General features: G+C 38.7%; 4 protein-coding genes and 2 long non-coding RNA genes across 10 annotated transcripts in view; 1 reads left to right on the top strand and 5 right to left on the bottom strand.

Annotated features, from left to right (window-relative positions):
• Positions 1–2,259, bottom strand: part of LOC128251841 (uncharacterized) — a 33,644-nt gene extending 31,385 nt beyond the window's left edge. For all 4 annotated transcript variants that reach the window (XR_008267243.1, XR_008267244.1, XM_052979050.1 and 1 more), the window contains exon 1: positions 1,855–2,259. The gene's annotated coding sequence lies outside the window, so the exon portion shown is untranslated. The remainder of the gene's footprint in view (positions 1–1,854) is intronic.
• Positions 2,260–12,448: 10,189 nt separating this feature from the next.
• LOC128252028 (uncharacterized) lies at positions 12,449–13,184 on the bottom strand. The gene is made up of 3 exons (XR_008267274.1): positions 13,062–13,184; positions 12,636–13,002; positions 12,449–12,576 (listed from the first exon to the last, which is right to left on the bottom strand). It is a non-coding gene; the product is annotated as an uncharacterized LOC128252028 (long non-coding RNA).
• A 174-nt stretch (positions 13,185–13,358) lies between these two features.
• Positions 13,359–14,042, bottom strand: LOC128252026 (uncharacterized). Its single transcript, XR_008267273.1, has 3 exons — positions 13,847–14,042; positions 13,721–13,787; positions 13,359–13,651 (listed from the first exon to the last, which is right to left on the bottom strand). It is a non-coding gene; the product is annotated as an uncharacterized LOC128252026 (long non-coding RNA).
• A 671-nt stretch (positions 14,043–14,713) lies between these two features.
• LOC128252008 (uncharacterized) lies at positions 14,714–15,768 on the bottom strand. The gene is made up of 3 exons (XM_052979366.1): positions 15,648–15,768; positions 14,954–15,510; positions 14,714–14,891 (listed from the first exon to the last, which is right to left on the bottom strand). Exons 2-3 carry the CDS (start codon positions 15,110–15,112, stop codon positions 14,778–14,780), a joined length of 273 nt encoding a protein of 90 aa, XP_052835326.1. The 5' UTR covers positions 15,113–15,510; positions 15,648–15,768; the 3' UTR covers positions 14,714–14,777.
• Positions 15,769–16,499: 731 nt separating this feature from the next.
• On the bottom strand, positions 16,500–17,297 carry LOC128251994 (uncharacterized). The gene is made up of 3 exons (XM_052979325.1): positions 17,147–17,297; positions 16,804–17,085; positions 16,500–16,735 (listed from the first exon to the last, which is right to left on the bottom strand). Exons 1-3 carry the CDS (start codon positions 17,291–17,293, stop codon positions 16,670–16,672), a joined length of 495 nt encoding a protein of 164 aa, XP_052835285.1. The 5' UTR covers positions 17,294–17,297; the 3' UTR covers positions 16,500–16,669.
• A 1,242-nt stretch (positions 17,298–18,539) lies between these two features.
• On the top strand, positions 18,540–23,631 carry LOC128251850 (uncharacterized). 2 transcript variants are annotated; one of them, XM_052979081.1, is made up of 6 exons: positions 18,542–19,118; positions 20,324–20,482; positions 20,539–21,013; positions 21,335–21,573; positions 21,649–22,891; positions 23,246–23,631. In XM_052979081.1, the coding sequence occupies exons 1-6, from the start codon at positions 18,625–18,627 to the stop codon at positions 23,555–23,557; spliced, it is 2,922 nt and encodes a 973-aa protein (XP_052835041.1). In that variant the 5' UTR covers positions 18,542–18,624; the 3' UTR covers positions 23,558–23,631. The 2 variants fall into 2 exon arrangements, with proteins under 2 accessions (XP_052835049.1, XP_052835041.1); XM_052979089.1 differs by lacking the exon at positions 23,246–23,631 and having other exon boundaries at positions 18,540–19,118; positions 21,628–21,768.
• Positions 23,632–24,455: the final 824 nt, after the last annotated feature.

Here is a 24,455-nt window from a genome sequence, read left to right as displayed (position 1 = left end):
TTTCCTTAAACGTAATGCGGCACAGAACAAAATTGTTGGACTACTTTTTAGCATGGAAAATACAAAATATATGTGTTAAATAATTATTCTTCATTCTTATTGCTTAATACTTTTTGAAATTCATAAAACTTAAAAAACACATATTTTTCATTTTACTTTTTTTATATTAAACATTTTATTTAATTTTTCTCCGAGTGCAATCGCTGCTGTCGAAATGATGAGGATGACGAGGTCCGCCCGCCAAAAGGAAAATGTAAGGGGGACTTGGCCTCGTCGCTATTTGATTTTTCCTTTGCACTCTCCTCTTTTTTTCTGCGCTTTTATTATTCGTTACAAGTGTGTGAAGTTGTAATTTAAGTGTGTGAGGGGGTGGGGCCGCTGACACGCCCACCGCCCATTAAAGGCGGTTTCCAAGTGCCGCTGGAGGGGACATTGATTTTCCTCACTCTCTCTATTATGTTCCCACTCTAACATGCCTTCAAAGCAAATTCCATCTATCCACAGCAATCAGTTTCAGTTGCGTCTTGATTTTTGCTTTTGATTTCATCGGGATTAGTTGGCAAAAAGGGGGTTCGTCTGATGCCATCCCATATCCAGCTGACATTGACGAGTGTCAGGCACATGTCCTCCGCCACATAGCCGGGCCATACTGACTTGGCTTAAGCGTGGACGCAGCTGGACATCGAGTGGCCAAATCGGAAGTGGAAGTGGGCGGAGGAGCAGGGCGAGGGAACGGAGCTTATTGGCTGCTGCAGGGTGGTTCACAGGTGGGAGGAAGGGAGGAAGGGAGGAGGGAGGAGGAGGTCCTCCGGTTTTCTGTTCCTCCAATAGTTGGTGAAAAGTTTTCAGTTCGGCTTTAGGGTAACATTTTCCACACCACTTATTGAATAAGTCATGGGAATTTTTTTATTTTCGGCTAGCTTCTTGTGTGACTTAGTGATGGTTTCCCTCGTGTGGTTTAATTTTTAAAATCAATTTTGTTAGCGAAAAAGTTTTGGGAAAATAAAGGGATAGGACAACAATTTAGATAAAAGTGTCTTCTTGGATTACTCATTTGAAATGAATTATAAATTTCAATACAATAAAATAAGTGACCTTGTCTTAAAAAAATGATGAATGAAAATAGATTAATTTATAATAATAATAGCTCCTGAATCATCACGTTGCAATAAAATTGAGAAATTCCTTGATAATACGTTGATTGCATAGTGGAGCTAAACAACTTCTTCCCCTCTTTTAACATTTGCAAAAGCAATTGTAAAATGATTGCTGTTTGAATAATTGAACCGAAAGTCTTCCTCCTTCGCAGAAAAAGGTGAAGGAACTTTGGCAAGTAGGGCAAAATATTTACTAGAATTGCAGCATATGTAGGATTAAGTAATTATTGGCCAGTCAGGCGACCGAATTTCATTGGAACTTGTTGTGCCGGATGGCCTTGATCTGTAAGCGGGTTTAGTTTCCGCCAGGACAGGATGATTTTCCAGTTCGTTTGCAGGCTCTAATCCAAGGGCTTTAAGCTCGACTGGAAGGGGGTTCTGGTGCTGGTCGTGGTTCTTTGCAAGTCAGCTGGTCAGGTGGTTGGCAATTATTTTTAGCCCATTGTGTGTATTTGCCTCCACGCGGACAACCAACTGTCTGGGTAGGCAGGTGAGTGTTTATTTTCGCCAATCAATATTCCACATACTCCCAATCGATACGGCACTTCACATGGCCGCAGGGCGCACGAGGCGTATGATTGATCTAATTGATAGCCAAGATTGATGGCGCAATCTCGGCAGGTGTGCGCTGTCTGAGTGTCTGCTGTCAACTGAGTGTGTGTGTGTGGACAATAAATCTCAATTGCAATCGACTTACATGCATTGGATTTTCTCGGCTTCCAGCCTCTAGCTGCAACAGCAACAGTTGACCATAAACACCTGCATTAAACTTGAACTTTAACTGAAAATTTGTTATTTTGTATTAATTTTTTCTTTGTAAGTTTATGGTTTATTTTTGGAGTTAAGACCCCTATAGTTGTTCACTCGAAACCGCGATTTGTCACCGACAATTTATTAACGACTTGCAAGCGGCCAGCGAGCGACTGAAAACGCGACTTGGCAGTCCAAAGGACGAGCGTGGACTGTGACACTGCGGCGGCTGACGCTGTCTATTATGGAGGCCAAAAGCTGGAGCAACATGGCCAGCAACAGCAGTTCGCATACAGCAACACGGCCAAGGCGGAGCAACTGTTGGTCGTGCGAATCCCGCTTACGATATTCGCACTTCGGCTGCTCAACTTCGGCTTTCGTCGTTTTTCGTCCTTCGTCCTTATTTTTCTTCCTGTGTCGTCGGCAGCTGTTTAACTATTTTTCGGTTAGTTTTTGCGCTGCGCTTGCATTTCAATGACAAATTGTTGCATCTCAGAAATGCCCGAAAAAAACCTACCCTTCTACTCACCTGTGTTTCTGGCGTTTCAATCAATATTCCATTTCTCAAACCTTTTGTTGGCCAACAAAAAAAAAAGTGGTTTCAAGTTCTAGGCCCTCATGTTTTCAGGTTTAGCGATTTACTTACTTTTCACCATCTAAGCGGGCGGAAATACTTTTGCAATTCTGCGGCAGACATATTTTTTTGTTTGTTTGTATGGGCGTTTTAAATTTATTGCACAACATTGAGCGTTACAGGAGCAGCAACAAAAACAGCATCAGCGGCAACTGATAGCGGAAAGTTTAATGGGAAATGTAAATGTTACGCCATTGTATGACATACGACAATAAAATGGAATGAAACAGAAACAATAAACCGGTGGATGCCAGGCCCAGGATTCCTACACAGGTTGTTGGACCCATTTCCCCCTCGACCGACCGACCACCTTCTTCATCTCTCTAACACACTGACAAAAACTCTAATTTGAGCTTAGAAAACTGCTCATTTGTACAGTTTTAAACTTAAGATATTGGTAGCTTAAAAGGATAAACAACTCTGAGCTTTCAGTTTAAATGCAGCTTATAAATAAATTGGCACTTCCGAAATTGTATCTAGAGCCTATTAAATTTTAATCAAATATTCATTTGCTTAACTCAAAACCAAAGCCATTTTTAAGAAAAAATAAATCCATATTTATTATCATAAATAGTATTTTAGTCCCTTGCGTGCACTTTTAAAATGTATTTTCATTAATCACTAAATATTTACAACTATTAATTTTTTTAATACCAAATTTTATAAAGTTAATAAAGTTTTATAAAGAATTAATAAATCTTCAAGCGGAGTACTTGATATTTTTCCCTGTTGAAACACATTTCTCTTCCTATTTCCCTAGTCTCCGCTTGGGTTTTTTTTTATTTGCTGTTATTTTTCTGCGGCTGCGGCCATAATTTACAATAACAACAACCCAGATGGGGGGCGGAGGTGGCTCAGGGTGGCGCGGTAGCGGGAAGCAGATAGAGAAATGTGAAGCTGAAAATGAAAGAGTCGAACAATGTGGCTGGCCCCGGCTTGTGGGGATGTCGTTTTGCATTCGATGGATGAATGTTTGTGCGGGGGTGTTTTGGGGTGGTGTGGGGTGGTAGGGGGGTGGTAGGTGGTGGACCGATAGCAATGCTACCGTTAGCAGTCTAAAACGACGAAGCCATCGAAATCGCGCCATGCAGTTCTTCTGACTCCAGAGTCAGATATTGTATTTCATGGCGTCTCGCTCGATATGTCACGGCTATGTGTGTTCACCTCCATATCTGCATGTTTGTGCGTGTGTGTTCCATAATTCAATTTCAGAGTAAGCCCATTCACAGTTCCAGCCATGGCCACCCATAGCCACCCACTGCCACCCACCGCCACCCACAACCACCGCCACTATACACATAAGGCATTGATCTGCCCTAGCAAAGCGCTTTATGTTTTATGCGTGTGGCTAAAAAGTTTAACGAGGCATAAACAAACATAGGGCTAACGTCGTTGCTACTGCAGACTGAATGTATGAAAGTTGGCCAAATGATATATGGTTCGCCCAGGGATAGACATTTTTTTCGGGTCCCCCGGAAGTAGAATTAAAATCTTACAATATATGACACAGAAATAGAACACATTTCTCTTTCACAGATTTATTAAACCGATTTAAACTATACATAAAATCAAATTGAATTCACCTTTCACCCAAAATGAATCATTCATGAATTTATAATACGCTGCTGTAAATGAAGAAAAAATGGCAAAGTTTCTCAGGTCAAAATCAACATTGTTAAACCAATATTTGTTAAAGTATGGCAGGCGGCTTCCAAGCAATCTGTGAAATTGATATGAAATTTTAATTAGACGTTGAGTTATTAAACACGTTAATGTACGTAATTTAATGAATGACTCTCAGATTTGACTATCAAGGAATTCGATATTAGCTACTAATTAGATGATTTGCAGTGTGTTCTGAATAAATTAGGAGTTAAAATGGCTTTAAATTGCAGGCAGTTAAACGAAAGTGGGATTAATTTGTTATTTCTTGTTTTTAATAGTTTGAACCTAAATATATTATATCTTTTTGTATAAAAATATTAAATCTATTTAAAATTTCGGTTTAATTTCTTTTAAGTTATCATAATTTTATGGAATATTAAATTAAATCTTTCCATATATTGAATAAAATAAATTTAATTTTCCGTTTTTGAACAAATTTGACATTTTAACTTGTATATAATTCGGTACAAAATAGCTTAAGAGGGCTGTTTAAATTCGCTATATTTTCCTAAATATTTTCCATCTGACGTAAAAATGTGTATCATTTTATTTTGCATTAAAGTCATCTTTATGTATTAGTATACTTTTCCGAAATATCTGCACGTAGATATGACATTGATTGTGAATTCTTGTGATGTGACTTTGGAACTGTTGGTGTCGCTTGCTAAAATTGGCTTATCCATAAACCAATTAACCAGGCAGATAGCGCCGTGTCACGGCCACATCCTCCTTACATATACCATATGTTTCGTCACATGCAATTTCCAAAGCAATTAACCGGCACACTCCACCTTTCTGATGGAACACCCATTGCACACCCGAATAGAAGGTCCCCCCAAATGCCTGCAGCCTGTTGCTAGACTTTGCTAAAATGGGTGTGTGTGTGAGTGCCAACCAATTGAATTTGTCGCGCATCGAACCAACTTGGCAATTCAATCAACGTGCCAGCTGCTTCTACCAAACCTGCTTTTTTGGCCATGAACCTGACCATCGACCATTGAAAATCGGACATCAGCAGACATTGGACATCGAGCATAGGGAGTTGTCTTGCCTACATGACTTTTGGCCATCGTTTGTTGTTCGCTTTGCTAATTGAATTGCCCTGTTTGTCGCCTCTTTCAGCGGCAGTGTCAAAAAGTTACGCATACGCCCGGTTGGTGAGCATTAAGCCGTTACTGCTAATGAAGCTCACGAGATTAACGGGCCAATTATGGCGACGATGGCATCGCCCATTGTTTTCCCTCGCAATTGAATTACATTGAAAACTTCGTTAGGCTCGTTAGCCGAACGCGATTTCAACGATAAACACGAACGGCAACTTAAAATGCAATCAATGGCAGAAGACTTAATCTCAAATCAATTGATTTTTATTGATACCCGGAAATGGTACTCATTTAGCACTTCATTGTATACAAATATATGCATTTCACATATATGCACAGGGAAATAATTAAATCAATTATTATCTAAACGTCAAGTATAAATAGAGAATACAAATTTTGTTAAGATTTATATTTAAGTTTTTTTAGCACATCATCTACTAAATCTTAAATTAAAGAAAAAACTCAATTTTATCTGTAATAATATCAGTAAGGGTTTAAATTTAATTGATATTTGACATCAAAACTTTTTTAAGCATTTTACTCAACAATTCTGAAAGCTAAGAAAAACATTTTTTTAGTTAAAACGCTTTTTACTAAAATTGAAATATTTTCTGCCGAATTTATCATTTATACATATTATGTATGTATTTCCTATTATTTGTTATTAAAAGTGTTTAATATGCGTTTTTAATCAAATGAAATCAGTAGATAAACATAAGGATTTTTATAATCCCAGTGTAAACTATACGTAATAGCGCTGGATTAAACATTTACCAAACGCACTGCGTATAAAAATAACTCTTTACTAAAGAGGTATTTTCCTGGGCAATACTTCACAACGCAAACACATATTCCTGCGAATTGACACAGTTTGGGGCAACAGTGGGAGCTCTGGACCTTTTCCGTTCGAAGGGCAATGGACTGCCTGAAGTAAATCCCGGCAGATTGGTTGCTCTGGTTACGCTTTATATTTTCCCAAGCTATTCTTGTTTTATTCTCTTTTTTTTTTTAATTGATGTTCAGTGCTGATTGGTTTTCCAGCAGCCATTCGAGGCGTCGGGATTAAGCGGAGTGCTTTCAATTTGCACAAATACAAATAAAAATAACAATGGAGCAGCAGCAGCACCCAAGAGCATAGGTGTTCGGCACTGACAGTCCAAATTGAATGGCAATTTGATTTTATTGAAGTGCAGCAACCGGTTGGGCCTGTCAATGCAGCAACCGGGTATAATATTTCAGCTGACCGGGCAGCCAAAGAGCCAAACCAAATCTGAGCAAATTCATTCATTGCATTGCGAGTTTTTCCCTCTAAATTGTCGGAATTTGTCCTGCTTATTGGCGCCGGCGGCACGTACTCGTACTCTCATCGTCCTTGTCATGCTGAAAATATAATTAAAGTTTTTGACAGTTATCTCGGGTTAACAATGAATGAATGTCCGTCTGCTTGCGGCGTGATTAATGATGTCGCTTTGGAAAGCGGAAAAATAAAATTGAATAAAATCTGCAGTGTATTGGGGTTAGTTAAGTTACCCAAAAGCACACCCGAACAGAATTATTCGATCATTTATGGTTATTATGGCCAACCGCAAAACAGCGGGTCCGAAATTATTTGCCCTCAAATATTGTCCATCAATTCGAATTCCGCCCATGTGCGAACGCGAATGCAAACGTTTTGCATTTTCATAGTGCTTAGTGCGGTTGTGGTTGCACTTAAATTGGACTGAAATATTTAACGAGCGCTCGCTGTGCCGCTAAAAATCTCAGCCTAAAACGAGGCTAAAATGATACAGGCGAATATTGTTTTTTTCGGCCTGTGTTTGTAAGATTTGTTGGATTAATGTTGATTAATTGCTGAATTCTTTCTGTTTATATTTTAAAAGCAGCATACTTTTACGACTTTGTCCTAAATTTTATTGTTATTTTTAATTACAGACTTAAGGAAAAAATTACAGTGTTAAAAGAGAATGCTAAGGATTGCAGTGGTTGCCTTTCGCAGTATGTTTATAAAACGTAGCTTATGGTTAAATGAACCCTTGAAAGTTTAAAATTTTGCAAGGGATTATGTGAAATACTAAAACACATGACGCACAAACTTTCCTTATCCCCTTTGAATAATTTTCTGCCATGAATGGGATTACATTTTGGCAGTGTGTCAGTCTCAATTTCCGGGTGGCGTTGGTCTGTTTGCACACCTTTGGCAGCGGCTTGCAGCTTTGTTAATTAAAAAATCTCTTGGAAATCAGACAAGTCAGACGGGTAATTAGAACTGGCAGCCAGCCGAAAGCACACACGCGGTCAGGATCTCGGCTGAGTTGCTGTTTTGCCATGGATTTGGATGTAATTGGCTGCCGTTGCGTGGCAACTGGGAGTTGCAGCTGCGACAAGTGCAACCAGTGGATTGCCAACAAAAAAAAGCTTTTTTCGAAAATTGCAAACTTTTTTAGCTAACTTTGTATACTGCAAATCAGGGAAATTTGTGAACTGAAGCCACATAAGTGGCCTCAAAATTGAGTTGCTGCTGGGCAAGAATTGAATTAATTACTCTCAAACAGCAGGGTTTTTTGGGGCAATGTGTAACAGATAATTTCATTAAAACAGTCAGCAGGACGAGCGTACTAAAACACCCAGAAGCCCACATGGCGTATGCGCAATGGTTTTCCAACGGACTTAACTTGGCTTTTGTGGCACTTTGTGAATGTGTGTGCATGTTTAATATGCAATGACTAGGCTTATGTTTTGTACAAGGAAATCCTTTTACACCACATTGGGTTCTGTTGTCGGCGCCGCTTGTGGCATCCCCACCAACAAAAAAAAATTAAATGATTCAAGCGCTCTGCGGCTGCAATTAGGTTTAAATATTTATGTCCCAAGTGTCAAAAGAGTGCCAATTTTGCATTTTGTTAGACGTGGGCTCATTAATTATTTTGTACAAAAGTTGGCTGCCAAAACTAAGACCAAAGGCAGTTTAGAAAATTTTTAGCTGCACCTTAAAGAAGCGTTCGCTCCAGTTTGTAGTGTGCTTCCCTCGTTTAGGATATCAATTCTTCAATAAAAGTTTTTTGCAGCTTTCTGTTGCCATTCTCCAAACAATTAGCAACCGAAAGTGGGCCAAACGAACTGTCAAGCTGGCAAACATCGAATCAGACCATCGAAGTGAAATGGAAAATAAAACTACTACTAAAAACAAAACTTGTGTTGTTCTATTTTGCTGCTTCTGGGGTCAAACCTTACCGACTCACAGAGAGCAAAAACAGAACTAAAAAACAACAAAAAAATGTTAAAAAGGAACGACCAGACTTCTGGGTGATAATGATAATGGTGATGAAAATGGTTTAAATAGAGTAAAGTGGACTTTTCAGACAGCACACGTGTGTAAATGCACAGAGAACGATGGTTGATATAATATAATTATAAGCATGTTTAATAAAAATATATACATTTTATTATTCTATTATTTTAAGATATTATTTTTTAGGGTAGGCACTTATTATAGTTTTTAATGTTTTTATTTTTTCAGATGTTTAATTTAAAATTTTAAAGCAATGAAGCAATTAAAAATAAGAGTCAAGAACTGAACATTAATATTTAAAATTTTTATTTTAAAAGAAAACTTGTTTAGCTCTGTTCCCAAATGTAACCCTTTTAAAATAAAAAATTTAAATAAGTATTATTTTCGTTTCCCGCTGCAAATAAATGTTGTAAAACCATATGCAATTTATTGTGCATTTTATTTAATTTCGCCCATATGTCATTAAGCTTTTCTTGTATATTTCACATTGAATAATGGTTCACATGTAGAAGTTTTTTGTGTAAAGGAAACACAGCTAAATTGATGACGGAAGTATTTTTTCTCCATGTGCGCCTGTGAGTGGTGTCTTTGTTCCGATGTGCGGTCACTGCCACGGGCCATGTTTTGTGTGGGCCACGGAGCGTATGCGTAACGAGTGCCCAAGTGGCCATCGCCAGCTGCCCGTGGGCATACAAAAGGAATCGTTTTGCTTGTCATTTCGTCGATTCAATTAACGTAACAACTCGAAACAAAGCGCTGCTGGACAAAAAACCCGATACTCGAAAGCAGCAAAGTGGACAAATCAGGGAGCCAAGGAGCCTGTATTCGCTCTTTTAATGGGCAATTACATTTTAATGAGAGTTTACCATCGCCGCCACCTCCTCCACCTGTCGATAAATGCAAATTTTGGCCAAGTGGGCGTGGGCGAAGTTTACCTTCAAAGGTCAACTTAAAGCCGGGGGTCAGATTGCTGGAATTCCGATTACATTGTCTGTGTCCGCCTTTGAATGCAAATTTCGCATCCTCTGTTATTCATTTCGTGCCGCTCCCTTTTCCTCCACATCGAAGGTTTGACACATCAAAGCGCTCGCCTGACAGCAGCACACTCTGCTTTATATATTTTTTTAAACATGCGTGTGCGATTAAAAGAGTAACAGCAACTGAAACTGAAACCAACATTAAAGGGCCGGCGCTTTCAATTGGAAAAGCAGAAAAAAAGGAGAAAAAGAGAAAAAAATCAGAGCGGCAAGCAGAAATATAATGAGTTTTGCAGGCTACAGGCTTATGGTTGGTCATGGCCGCCCCTGACAAGCGTTGACACTTTTCCGCATTTCCATTTTCCCGCCCAGTCTGCCCAGGATTCTGGCGCGAGTCCCGTAATGTTGATGGACACTCGCTTTGATTTGCCGTTGCTGACGCTGTTGCTCGTGTGGCTTTTCCTTTTGCCAGTTAAGACCGCACCAACGACTTGTCATACGTGCGGTTTCATCCGAGTACAACGACATCATCATCATCAGCATCATCATCGCTACCGACTCTGTTTGCCCTGTCCTCTGAAAGAGTGTCCCATCCTCTTACTTGGCCTGCGCCGCATTTAAAATCAATTTCATGGCCCCTGCCAAACAAACACAAGCCCACAAACACACACCGTCGCGTAGTAAATCCCCGTTTTTGTGCCTCAGCCACAAATGCAAATATAAACATATGTGATGCCCACAAAAAAGAAATCCTTTTCAAGCTGTAAATATTTCCCTAATGTGGGAAAGTCAAGCCACTGGGCGTTGTCATTTGCGGAGATAGTCAGTTTTATGGACAAGATGTGATTTGAGAGGTTTCATTGTGATTATTATTGATATTTAATTTAATTTTATAGGATCAATTTTCTTACAATATCTAACCATTATAAGCTGTGTAGTTCTTAAGCATTCAATATAAAAATCTTCTACAAAAAAAATAGTTAAATATCTGATATTTAAGTTGATTCAATAAAGTACTACAAAAACCAACATTTTATTTGAATTTTATTTGTTTAAGTTTTATTATATTTTAGAGTATCTTTACAAGTATATTCGGAGCATGTTTTTAATTATATTCAATTTTTTTCTTTTGCCCTCAAAGGGTATTAACTCAGCGACATTCAAAGTAAACTTTTAAATATTTTATATTTCGTTTTGATAAGTCTTCCACTCTCTCAGTGAGTAGGTATTTATGTCTGAAAGGCCAAAGAAAAGGTCGTTACTGATAAGTCGGACCCTAACTGTTCGGCTAGTCGTCAGTCGGTTGGCCAGTTGTCCGTATCACGTATACGCCACGTTTTCGTTGAAGCAGTGCAATGCACTCTCCGCAAAAAAAGAACTTCCGGTAAGACGGATTTGGGCTTCATTTAGTTTGCTGTGAACTCCAATTAAGCAGCTGACGGAATGAGAAGTGCCCTGCGGCACCTGTTCCGTGTTTTTCTTAGCACTTTACTGACTGCCACTCGCTCGTGTGCCAAGAGCAATAAAAGTTTGCCGACTGACGATGGCAGGCGGAATTATTCATTCGACATTTAAGTGTCTGCCGGCACGTGCAATGAAAAAGTTTAACACACCTGCATACATTACACAATCCATGGGCATGAGTCGTTAAAGAAGAAAAAAGTCCCAATTTAAAGACGCTCGTTGGCTGCAATGAAAAACACATGACAAATTGGTCGCTTTTCACCGGCCTTGCATACTTTCAGGCCAATCAATCTGCATAAGGAATATTTGCTACTGATGGCCAAAAGCAATCGATTTTCATCTTACTTTGGTTTTTTTTTTTGGTGGTAATGGGGATGGGGAACGAAAGTGATTTCCTGCCAGGCATTGGCGCCAAAACTTCATCAAGCTGCCGCTTCTTATCGCTGGAGAAGGGGTGTTGGGTACTTGGGGCTGCATGCCTGGAATATCATCCGGTTCCGCAGTTTTTGATGTCTTCCTCTGTGGGGAAGAGGTGATGCCTGTGGCAAAAACCACAGACTGCAGAGCCAGTAAGTGCCAAATAATAACCGCATGTTGGTAAAACAAATCGCAGAATTTCAAATGCAAAGCAAGAGAAATCCGAGAGAAATTCCAAAAGCCCCCAGAATATTCGATGCAGGCAAAAACACTCAACTATGAATGCGATTTCCATGTAATTCCAACGGACTTTGGCACGTGCGGCAACAAACTAGACAATAAGATTGCAAAAATAATCAATTTTCGGTATGTGTATGGGTTTGTATATGTAGCACATTAAACGGCAGATTGCGGTTAATGGGCGTTTAAAAAGGCGTGAAAAGGGTCACCTATGCTGCAGTTTATTGTGGCATATTTTCGGGGGAGGGGTCGTCCCATAAAAATTCAAGCGCCAGTCGGCCATATTTTAATGGGTCTTTTCGGCCATTGTTGATCCAACTGCAGCAGAAATGCGGGGCGTGACAACAACAAAGGAAGCGGCTAACACACGCCACGAAAGCCAAACAATCGCTGTCTAAACTTATTGTGTGCGCTTTGTGTGCACTGAAAAGGGGAAAGGATCATTCGGAGACACTTGCACAAAAACGGAGAACAGGGGGGCTTCCTTTTCCCCCCACAGTCGTGTGTCAATGCAAATGTCTATGAGTGGATGATGCCGCTTTGTCGCATCGTCTGCTCAATACTCGAATGTCGTGTGTGTGGGCGGAAATATTGTTTGCTGGTAAATGCCACCGACAAACACTACCAGTTGTAAGTTGATTGTGAGCAACCAAACACTTCACTTCACTCTGGCAGTTGATCCGGCTAAGGTTTGCTATCGCCAGCCGACAGAACGACTAAACAGAAAAGATTTGAAAAGATTTGAGCTGGCTGAGAAGATGCCAGCATAGAGTTTAATAGTGAAGACAAACTGTAATTAATTTATTTATTTATTTACATTTTGTAATCAAGCGCTTTACGGAGGTATACACTTTCCCATCCTGCACACCTCGGACGTACACTAGGATTTAAATAAGAATTAAAGTAGGCAATCTGGGATCTTATATACATAAAACTTACAATCACAAAGCATAAAGTACACAAAAAATTTACAAGTCTGGCGGTCCACATCTTCACGCTGGTAAAGTTTAGATTCAAGTGGCTCTTGCCGCTTTATATGGTTTGGTATTGCCACGTAGCGCCTTTTTACACTGTTAAATTACGTAATTACCATAAATAGTGTGACATCGCAAATTACAAAAATTCTAGAAAAAAAAAACTGTAAATAATATAGATAGATATATAAGAAGCACGATGTTGTGCAAAGGTCGTTTTTTTTTGTAAGGATGTTAATGTGTCATATAATTTTTTATCCAGACATCTTCGCGGCGCATTTACTCATGTATGTCATGCACTTTCCCGAGCAGCAGTCCATGTGCATCTGGCACTAGGATTAAAATGAGATTAAAAGTAGGCAATCAGGGATCATATATAACTAAAACTTACTATTCCCTCATTTGCCACACAAGCCTGGAGGACAGTCACAAAGCTCAGGGTACACAATAGGAGTACAAGTCTGGCGGTCTTCATATTCACGCTCGGAAAGTTTAGACTCAGGTGGCGCTTTCCGCTTTGGAATCTAAATAAACTGGTTATGGTTTAGTATTGCCACGTCAAATTAATTGTGTTCATGGAAATAGCTGTCAGTAAATTGGCCAATATCAAAATGGCATAATATCCTTTGGTCCAAACTGATAAACCTTATTTTGGCTCAGCTCAGCTAATAAAGGATACACAACAAAGTATTAGGCCATAAACAAGTATATTTGTTTAGTTTTAGTTAGTTTATAAAACCTTTATTAGATTTATTTGCCTTTTTCCGTTAACACTGATATTTCATTATATGTCGTTTTTTCGCTCAATGGTAGTCATATTGGAAATATACTGAACACATTGAAAAAACAAATTACTAAGTTATATTAAAAAGAAAAACATTAATCAATGTAGAAAGTGATGGTCATCTTCAGTGCTATTTCCATGAAGACAGCTGTAATTACAGCTGTAGCGTGACATCGCAGATTATAGCAATTCTCAGTCTGGAAAATCCGGACAAAAAAATTAATTGACAGTAAAATTTGGTCAAATTAATGAAGAATTTATCTTACATTTTCACTGACATTCTCCGGCCACGTGTATGCAATTTCCCGAGCAGCAATCCGTTTGCTCTCGACACTGTTCAAAATGTTGGCATTAATGTAACAAATTAATTATTTTAAATCATAAAACCTTACATATCCGCCTCTTCGCTGGCAAACTTGGGTGGGAACTTTAGGGGTTGCAGTCACTAAGTTCTGGTTAGGGGTTGGAGTCACTAAGGTCTGGTTATGGGTTGCAGCCACAAAGGCCAGGATACATAACAAAAGTACCAATCGGTCAATCAACATCTTTACGCTAGCCAAGTTAAGATTCAACTGAAACAAACGTCTTATTTACAGCTCTACAATACTACTTTAGTTTGTTTTATGAATTTTTGAAAAAAATAATATATATACACCCAGAGGAAAACTTCATAGTAAAAATAAACATCAAAAATATTTGAATGCAACTTTGTTTTTCAAAATATAAACTTACTTAAAATAAACTTAAAGCTAGATAATGTAATTTTTAACATATTTAATGGGTTTATCCAATAGGAAAATTAAAGATTTAAATTTTTAAACATAAAGCTAAATTTTTTCATATTTAAAAATAATAATAAAAGTAAACACATCACCCCTCGGAGCTAAATCAGTACCAAAAAAAATTAATTTAAAGTAAAAATAGTTGAATTTACCATGATTTTTCTCTGGGTGTTTTTTGGTGTGTAATCTTATTTTGCTAAGGTGTTTTATTTCCCGCCGTGAAAATGCATAAGTAAATGAAATGTTCTTCTATTATACAGTTATCTAGTTTTTAAAATAAATTGCTTATAAATAAATAAGTAAGATTTCTTATAAATAAATAAGTAAGATTTCTATTATGTTGTTCAATACTTTTAGGGATAAGTGATACAACGCTGAGTATACTCTCTTTACACAACCTTAAAAGCTTTGCTAGAAGTCTAAATAATATTACCCATTGTAAATACTAAGCAGAACTTTTTGAAATAAAATTATATAATTTTAATTATGAAATATATGTTTTATTTATTTTAACTTATTTGTAAAACTCCTGTTGTGGAGTTTAAGTAACGCAGCGATAAACACGTTTCAAGCATTTCATACTGCAGCAGTGCTCTGCCATCGTGCACCTACTCCTAAACTGCACACATTTGTCGGCCCAGTGCAGACGTTCCCTCTGAGAAATAATAAATCGTTAGCTTATGAATATTTCGAATCAAACATTTTGAAGCCTTTTACTTGAGTTAAATTTTTGGATATAGGCAGCACATCGGTGGCATTACCCAAACTAAGTGGCCAAAACTCCTCCATGCCATAAAGTTCGTGAAGATTTGGCAAAGCGATGTTTAAACCAAAAAACATATGGACAACGATTATTATTAGTGCACTTAAATTCATGTCGGGTTGCTAACTGAAGGCTCTAAAGTAGAAATAACGTTTATATACCAATCCAGGCAAAAATTAAATACACAGTACTTTCATCAGCAATGTTATTTTAGTTGGTTTTAGAAGAAACAGTTTCGTATTGAATAACAATAAGTCTAGTTGGCAAAAAGTCGGTGACTGAAATCCACAACCGGCGGACTTTGCCAAACACTCTGAACCGAATCGGCGGCAACCATATTTCGATAGTCGGCTACTCCTCGGAACAAACCAAGGAACATATTGGTGAACATGGTAACCTCATCCTGGTTGAGAGGATTCAGCTGTTGCTGCACCGGTGGTTTCGAAATCACAGGTAATTTTGCATCCTTAGAAGATGAATCCTTTCCAGCTGGCACAGCTTTTACTTGGGACTAAAAACGAAAAAAGGTAAAATTATCTTTTAAAATTTCTTCACATATGAATATTATTTTGTTGTTCTCTCAGTAAGTTTCTTTTTTAATAAAACAGAATCCAAAATCAATGGAGTCCAAGCTGGAATATCCCTTACAGCAAGGACTAATAGGACCAATAAAAATGCCAACATGATTTCAAATTGCTGTCTAATTGAAAGTGAACTAAGAACCAAAGTTGGTAGCAACTTGGCTTATAAACCCCACATTTATTGGCTCGCTGACCCAGCGGCAATAATTAATTGCAACGCTCTAGGCTTGTTAAACATGCTCCTCTGTTTGCAGAAGTCAAGAAGTCGGGTTACATTTGTGTCAAGTCGCTCGAGATAATTGGGAAGTGCCCCTGTCAATATTTAAACGCCTCAGACATGATAAAATTCAAAGATAAAGAAGATATTTAAGTGGCACAATATGCTTCATGTTGGGCAATCAGTGTTTAAAGGTCGCTTTATTTGTTATAGATTTTAGTGGGTTAAGGTCGTTTTCAAGTGTTTTACATTCTTTTTTTTTGAGAACTTTAACGGATTAACGGATTAAGAAATTAAGATTATCTACTGAGCAATTTAAAATCATTTTAAAAAATTATTGTGACTGTAAATTCTACAGAATAATATGAAGAGCATAAGCTTAACTTATCATTAAGGTTTTTTCACATCCCAGCTTTTAACTTTTGATAATGTTTACAGATGTAAATAAAATTATCAGTAAATGCAATTACTGGGTATTTTTTTCCAACACCACAATGCTGCATATGAGTTATCAATTTTATAGCTTGCAATGACATTGCATTTTTTCCTTCTTTGGTCCAAGTGTTTTACACGGTTTCTCCAAGCCTTTAACTTGGTTCAATACTTTTGCTCTTTCTAAGCCCCTTAAGAGGATTATTTCTTATTTTTTTTAATTGTTGGCTGTTGGGTTACAAATACAGTTTAAAAATTACAGATCTGAAATTTCTTCAATAATAATTTTTCATTTATTAGAGATTGGTTTTGGGTAAAATAGTACAGTTTGTTAAACGTTTTATTTCGAACAAAAACAAAAGGAAGGGCTGCTCCTTATTAAATTTGGTTTAATTTGGTAGTTAGCTGATTGTCTTAGTTACTCATTGCTCTCAGTTTAATTAGGTGACACACCTGTGCATGTACGTGTGGCATCGCAAATTGCAGCACTCCTCAGCCCGGGAGCACTAAAATATAAATATATATCGAAAGTGAAAGTGAATGTTGGTCAAATTGATGATGAAGTTTTTCTTACCGGATCCCCGACATTCCCGCATTCTGCTGCTGATCCTTCAATTGGGCCGAAACCAGCCCTTGGCTTAAAATCGTAAACATCAGCCGATGGATCTGACTCACTGGGAAGACCAACAATTTGCACGTGCTCGTTGATACCTTTAACTGGTTTAACTGGACCTTTCACCACATCATAGATTTGGTTTGGAGGATAGGGAACTGGGTAGGGCATGTCCACTCTACGAGCGCACTTGTAAAGGTAGGTCATGCACTTTCCCGAACAGCAATCTGAGTGCATTTGACACTGCAATGAAAATTGGATTTATAAAAGACAATATTTAATTATATAAACTTAGAAAACTTACATATCCCTCATTTGGCTGACAATTTCTACTTCCCGAATCCTGGCGTGCAGTCACACAGCCCAGGATACACAATAAAAGTCCCAAACGGGCGATCGTAGAAATCATCGACATCTTTACTCTGGCAAAGTTAAGCTTCAACTGACGCATTCGGCTGTGAGATTGCAAAATATAAACGATCTCGATTTTGCGAACGAAGCGCTCAGGGAACGAAAACAAAATGACTAATAGCATGGCGGTATTGTGACTACCAGATACCGTCTAATTTGTTTTCTTCATTTTCATTCTTGTTTACTTTTTATGAGTCCAAACTAATGACAGGTCGGAAATATGCGTAATCAAGAAGGTAAAGTATGAACAAATCATTATTTATCATAAAAAAGGGCTGAGTGTTCCAATAATGATATAAGTAGGGTTTCGAAGAACTGTATGAGCTGATATGAACTAAATTGAACAAAGATCTCATAAGATATGGTTATTATAATCACAGATAAGTATTTAATTCAATGAGAGCTTTCGCAAACAAAAAAATAAATACCAAAAATAAAAAAATATAAATAAATCAAAAGTTATCCAATAAAAAAGTTATCCAATTGTTTACATTCCACTTTCTTTAGTTAAGCTTTAAAATTAACGATCAAATTGTATATATTTATAGCGGTTGATTAAAAAAAAGACAACGATTCAAATTGTATACAGTGATCGATTTATAATTTGTATATAATAAATAAGTGTTATTAATGAGCTAAAAATCGGTAAATATTAAGGAATAATAAATACAAAAATTGCTTAAAACTACAGCCACAAGGTAAAACTTGAAATGCAAAAAGGTCAATCGTTTTTGGATTTTTAATAAATATAAATATGCTGCTTCGTACTTGTAAGATATAACGTTATAAATTAATTGAACACCACTCAAATGCCTCGAGAATTCAATGGCAAAAACAAAAAACGAGATATTCTTGTAGTACATGCATATATTGACGTTCTTCAAGAAACAGGTTATTGATAGTAGGTACACATAATACTAATTAGGGGTTGATTGTGTTTATCTCGCGAAACATTTGAACTGGAAAGAAGTACGGGTATACCCGTAGGGATGTGCACCGGCACCTGCTATAGAAAAAGAGTGAGTGTTGGGTGGAAAGACCGCATCGTTGGGGTGTGTCGTTGGTGTGTGTGTTGTTAGTGTGCCAAGGACCGCACCGTGACCTGCTCAATGCCGCTCCCTTTCGTCGAGTGGAAGACCCACACTCCAGCCAGAGCATTGAGTGTGTTTGAGCACTCACAATGTATAGTAAGGTGTTCTCTTATACGAGTGCCCATCGATCAGCCGTCCGGTCTTATCTTATCGGGACTTCGGAGGCTTTAGCTTTAGCTATAACCGCCGGCGTGCTCGACAACGCCGCTCAGTCGAGTTTCGGTTGCCAGGGCGCGAGCAAATACAAATTATCGATCCGGTCCGCGTACCACGTATCACCATGATCACGCCGTTGTCTGGACTGCCGCTTTTGGGTGCTTTTCTGGTGACCCTGGCCCTGGTGGTCAGCGCATTATCCGTGCCCCAGCGGCATCGTTCCCTTCGCCTGCCCAACGATACCTATCCGCTGTTCTACAACCTGCATATAACCAGCGATATTCACAAGGGTGTACTGCTCTTCAGCGGAAATGCCACCATTGACGTAGCCATCCGGCAATCGACGAATGAGATAGTGCTGCACGCCAAGAACCTGTCCGATATTCAGATTACCGTCCATCAGTTGATGGACAATGGAGGCTTGGAGATCGTGGACAACCTCACTCACACCCTCCATCGAGCGGCGGCACTACTCATCATCCATCCGAAGGAGAATTTTCAGGCCTTCGAGGCGGGTCAGCGATACCGCCTTGAGATTCTGTACACGGCCATTATGACAACACGTCCCGCGGGTCTTTACTACATGGATTATAGCGAAGAGGAGAACAACCGTCCCGCGTGAGTAGTTTATCTTTCCCAGCAACAGTGTTGGGGTCAGAAAAGATGTGCAATTTTAGGGAATAAATGTGGTTTTAGGCTAATAGTAATACTAGTTTACCAATTTATAATGTGGTATGTCCAGGAAAAAGTAATATGTATCTTTGTCATAATAACTTTTTTTGGTACCCTTTTTATTTAATTTAAACAAATATTTTACCATAAATCTGTTTAAATTACAATTGCTTGTTTTGTACTTTGTGCCAATTCTGGAATTTCCATATAAGGCAGCACTTTCTTATCATTTTTATACATATATAAAACTTTGAACCCCCGCCATATATACAAACTTAAAGATATTAAAAGTACGCAGGGAAATACCCATTTAAAAGGCACACGTTCACTTACTGTATAAGTAAATTCCTCTTACATAACTTGAAAATAGATTCGGCGTGCACTTTGTGTTGGTCACTTAACTTTGCCTACGCTCTCACTTTTATTTTGTTATTATTTCCATTTGTTTGGCTTTGCCTTTTAATTACTTTGCTGGCGTAGACAGTTCTGTGTGGCGGGTCTTTATCGCTATCAGGCGTATATATATGCTATATGCTCATCGCATATGGCAGAATCGAATCGGTTGATCCGAGAGCGCGTCACCGGGGTGACGATGTAAACAAAACGACACGCGGGGCCCCAACTACTGAGATTTCTCAATGGGGGGATTCTTTATAATGGGGCATGACTGTGCCGGCAATTAGGAGTCGCCCCTTATCAAAAATATAGTGAAACGACAACAAAAACGAACAGCTATATGCACTGTATAGTATTTGGTGTCGTACTTAAGTTCGATTAACTCGATTTGTTTTGATTTCGATTGGGCAACATATTCGCATGACCCATGTTTTTGGCACTGGATGGGAATAACGAGACTCGATTGTTCCGTGGAATTGAGAGCAGGTTCTTAATGTGATTGATTATTGATCATTCCGGCTGCCTCAGGCTGCGACTGGTTTTTTTGCTTAGCGTTCAATGATCTGAAAATGGGACTGGGAATTTTTGGACTGAAATGATTTTGTTTAATCACAAATCGTAGGCAGACAGCAATTACACTTGCCAACAAATTGCGATCTTTAAGTTTAATTAATTAATGGGGCTTCCACACAAGTTTAAATTGTAAAGTTTATTATTAATGTTATTATTTTTTTTTTATTTAAATTATTCTATAGATTTGTAGCCGCCACCCAATCGGAGCCGACATTTGGGCGTCTTATATTTCCCTGCTACGATGAGCCCGGAATCAAGTCTAATTTCAGCATAAAGATAACACACGGCAGCAGTTATTCGGCCATATCCAATATGCCAGTCAAGGAAATATTATCTCATGGGTAAATAGATAACTTAAACTTTTCAAAATATTTATTAACTTTGAATTCTGTTGCAGTGATTTAAAGACCACCTTGTTTTACACAACTCCACCAATGTCCACCTATCTCGTGGCATTTGTCATTTCCTATTTCGAGAGCACATCTGAGAAATATCGAGGAGTCACTCAAAGTATATACGCACCGCCAGCTTCCAAGGAAAAGGGTCAAAGTGCATTGAAGAATGCAGTGCGAACAGTGGCTGCATTCGAGGATTATTTCGGAATTTCCTATCCCCTGCCAAAACTAGATCATGTGGCGCTTAAGAAGAACTATGGAGCTGCCATGGAGAATTGGGGCCTAATTACCTACAAGGACACCAGTTTGCTAAAGAACACCACGCTGGATCCACGAAATCCCTTGTGGGATAGGATCACCCAGAACCACGAGATTGCTCACCAGTGGTTCGGCAACTTGGTTTCACCGGTGTGGTGGACATACACTTGGATGAATGAGGGATTTGCCACTTACTTTGGCTATGTGATCACAGATTTGGTAGGTGATTTTTTATTTCCTAGATTCAAAGAAGCTACAAAACGAAAATTTCTTTATACAAAAGATGCATACTTTTTTATTTAAAAATTTCGTATACATCCAAAAAAAAACTATCATACAAACTAAAATATTGTTACAAGAATTTAAACCAATGGATACGAAAAAGGTCTCAAAATTAAATTAATACCACAAAAATTAATATGAAGTAATCGACACTTTTTGTTGATCAAATAATGAGTAATAAATGTTATAAATTGATTTTATAAATTAATAAAATTAATGAAAGTCTTAAATTGATATAATTAATTACACTCGTTTCAGCTTTACCCCGAGTACAAAGTAATGGAGACTTTTGTGGCCCATGAGGCTGATAGTGCCTACAGCTATAACAGCTTCTTTGACGTCCGTCCGATGTCCTCGTACGTGGAGAGTGAAAAGGATATCATGGGAGTTTTCGACATTATTTCCTACAAAAGAGCCGCCTGCGTGATCAGGATGTTCCACCACGCCTTCCGCCAGAAGGTCTTCGTGCGAGGCATCAGCCACTTTCTGGAGAAATAGTAAGTTTTAGTGAATGTCGCATCGAACTGGTCAATTGGAACTCATGGGCCAAGGTCCTCTGCTCTTTCGCCCAGTCGTTACAGTGCGGCCAACGAGCTGAACCTCTTCGATGCCCTGCAGGCGGAGCTCCAGGAGGATGAGTATTTCTCGCAGAAATCGTGGGCCTCGCGGATTAGGGAGATCATGTTGTCCTGGACGCACAGCGAATGGTTGCCCATTTTGGTGGTGAAGCGGAATTACGAGAACAATACCATAACCTTTAGCCAGCGATCGGTTCACTCCAAGGACGAGCTCTGGTGGATACCCCTGAACTTTGCCACCGAACAGTCGCCCAATTTCGAGGACACTCAGGTGGACATATTCATGCCACCCCAGGCGCAGTACTCTGTGCCACTGGGAGATCTTAATATCCACCTGAGTGGCAGGGATTGGATTATAGTGAACAAACAGCAGACGGGTTTCTATCTCGTCCACTACGATACGGACAATCTAATGGCCATTGCCAGGCAGCTGCAGGCCAATCACTCCGTCATCCATCCGGTAAATCGAGCCGGACTCTTCCGTGACCTTAAGCCCCTCATCGAGCACAACGAAATCGAGCAGGTGGATGTGGTGTTTGAAATGCTTAAGTATCTGGAGCTCGAGGAGGATATACTGACCTGGAATGAGGTGGCCGATTCCATCGATTGCCTGTCGCAAAATCTGTTTGGCACTTCATCGCAGAAACATTTCAATGAGTTTGTACGCCGCCTGGTCACTCCGATATTCAGACGAGTCTATGTGGATCAGACTGCGAATATTTCCCTGGATCGGGGTAACAGGATACTACACATGGCCTGCTTAGCGGATCTTCCTGAGTGCCTGGAATACACTCGCCATCTGGCCAAGGAGTATATCATAAATAAAATCAATCTAACCACAGATTCGGAATACTATGGCACATACGACACTGTTTTGTGCATGGGAGTGCGTTACCTAAGCGATCGCGACTTTCACAGGGTAATCGATGTGCTGAAGGCAGCAGACCGCGGATCAGAGTACTACGATGACATGATTTATGCTCTGCGTTGCACTCAGAGTCATCGCCACCTATTGCACTATTTGGAAGTCCTACTGGGCGAGAGCTCCTCGCACATGATCCTTTCCGAACCCGAGGCCATGATGTATATCCTCTATGTGTTCAAGTCGAGTCTGTCAACGCGACCAGTCATCTGGCAGTATATCGATCGCAACTACAGGCTGGTCTGCCGATCGCCAAACTTTGTGGAGGACTTCAATCAGATCGCTGAATTTGTGCCCAGACATCAGAGGCCACATGTAAGTAGAAACATCCGATCCTAATCATATTGTTTCCAATTTTTAATTTGCTTAAAAAGGGGCTTAATTTAAAGTCAATAAAAATCAGTAAAAGTGAAAAATAAATGTAGCCCTACATGAGGGCACACAAAATGTATAAAATCTAGCCAAAATGTATACACATCACTAGATTAGAGAACAAAATGGTGTAAATATTAAAATCTCAAATAAATATTATGAAAAAAAAAGGTTATTACTTACAAATATACAAATTTAATTTAATAACACACCACACAATATGATTCTAAGATTTACCTATGGAAATATTTGTTTGCAATTCATTAATATATATTTTTGTTATTATATATATTTCAGTTTGAAAGGCTGCGCCAAACCATTGCAGATTACATGGAACTGGAGGGCATTAAATCGAACCACGCACTGATCGAGTCCGATTCTCCGCTGGTGGGCAAAAAGGTGAAGATCACCGAGAACTTCCAGGACAAGTTCGAGACGCAGATCCACAGTTGGCTGCTGGGCGAGGTTCCTCAGTTGACCAGCAGAAGTGAAGACCTTTTGGCCGCCTCACTCAGTGCGGCAAATGGATCGAATCGGCCGCAAGGTATCCTTAAGGATGCCACTCGAGTGGTGCGGAGTGCGTTACGAATGATAGATATGTATAGATGATTACTATTGTTATTATCTAGGGACTACATAAGTACAAGCTTAATTACAAATAAATTAATTCTTATAAAACAACAGAGTTTGGTCGTTATCAATTAAAAGTAAAGTGCTTTTTACCACTCTAGACACTTCTGTGGTGAATTGATAAGCACAAAATAAAAGAAAAGTCATCGGCAATAAATGGTCATCTGATCTATAGCCTATTTTATAAGACAAGCTTTGGTAAACAATATTTGCAGACTTTTTCAAAACACTATAAAACATTTTTGTATTGACTTATAAATCCTTTTCTCATTGTAAACTGCTGGCAAACTGGTTAAATCTGAAAAAGTATTCTATTTCTATTTATGGAAAAGCTGTTAAAAAAAATTTGGATACTGGACTGAAATAAATTAAATTGTTCTTTTATTAATATTAGATTTTGCTATATTTTGTTTGGAATGTAAAGTACTGGTTAATATCCTATACTATTTGGTTAACTTACAGTAACTTGTTTATTAAATTGAAGAATTTTAAGTATTTATAGCGGTTTCGATAATATTCCTATGACTTGCTATTATTTCGGTGCCTTTTAACTCTAAAAGGTCACAGACGAACTTTACTGCGCAGTTATGTACCTAAAACTATATAATAGAATATTAATTTGATTAACAATCTTCTGCTAATCGGGCTACTGAGTCATATAAATAGTGAGTCACCAGGGAAGGTACTTATAAATTTGGTACTTTTTTATTTATCGGTCAGATCGCCCAAAAACTAAAACCACTTGAAGTAATCATGCACGGACTTGAGAACCCCAGACTAGCTGATATTTGAGCGATTTACGGCTCAATTATACATTACGTTTTGCCAATAACGGGTGCTTTTGCCGGTTTTATCTAGTGTTGAGCAACAATCTTTA

Source organism: Drosophila gunungcola, chromosome 3R (genome assembly GCF_025200985.1).
Source record: "Drosophila gunungcola strain Sukarami chromosome 3R, Dgunungcola_SK_2, whole genome shotgun sequence".
NCBI lineage: Eukaryota > Metazoa > Arthropoda > Insecta > Diptera > Drosophilidae > Drosophila > Drosophila gunungcola.
This window is presented reverse-complemented; position numbering and strand designations above follow the sequence as displayed.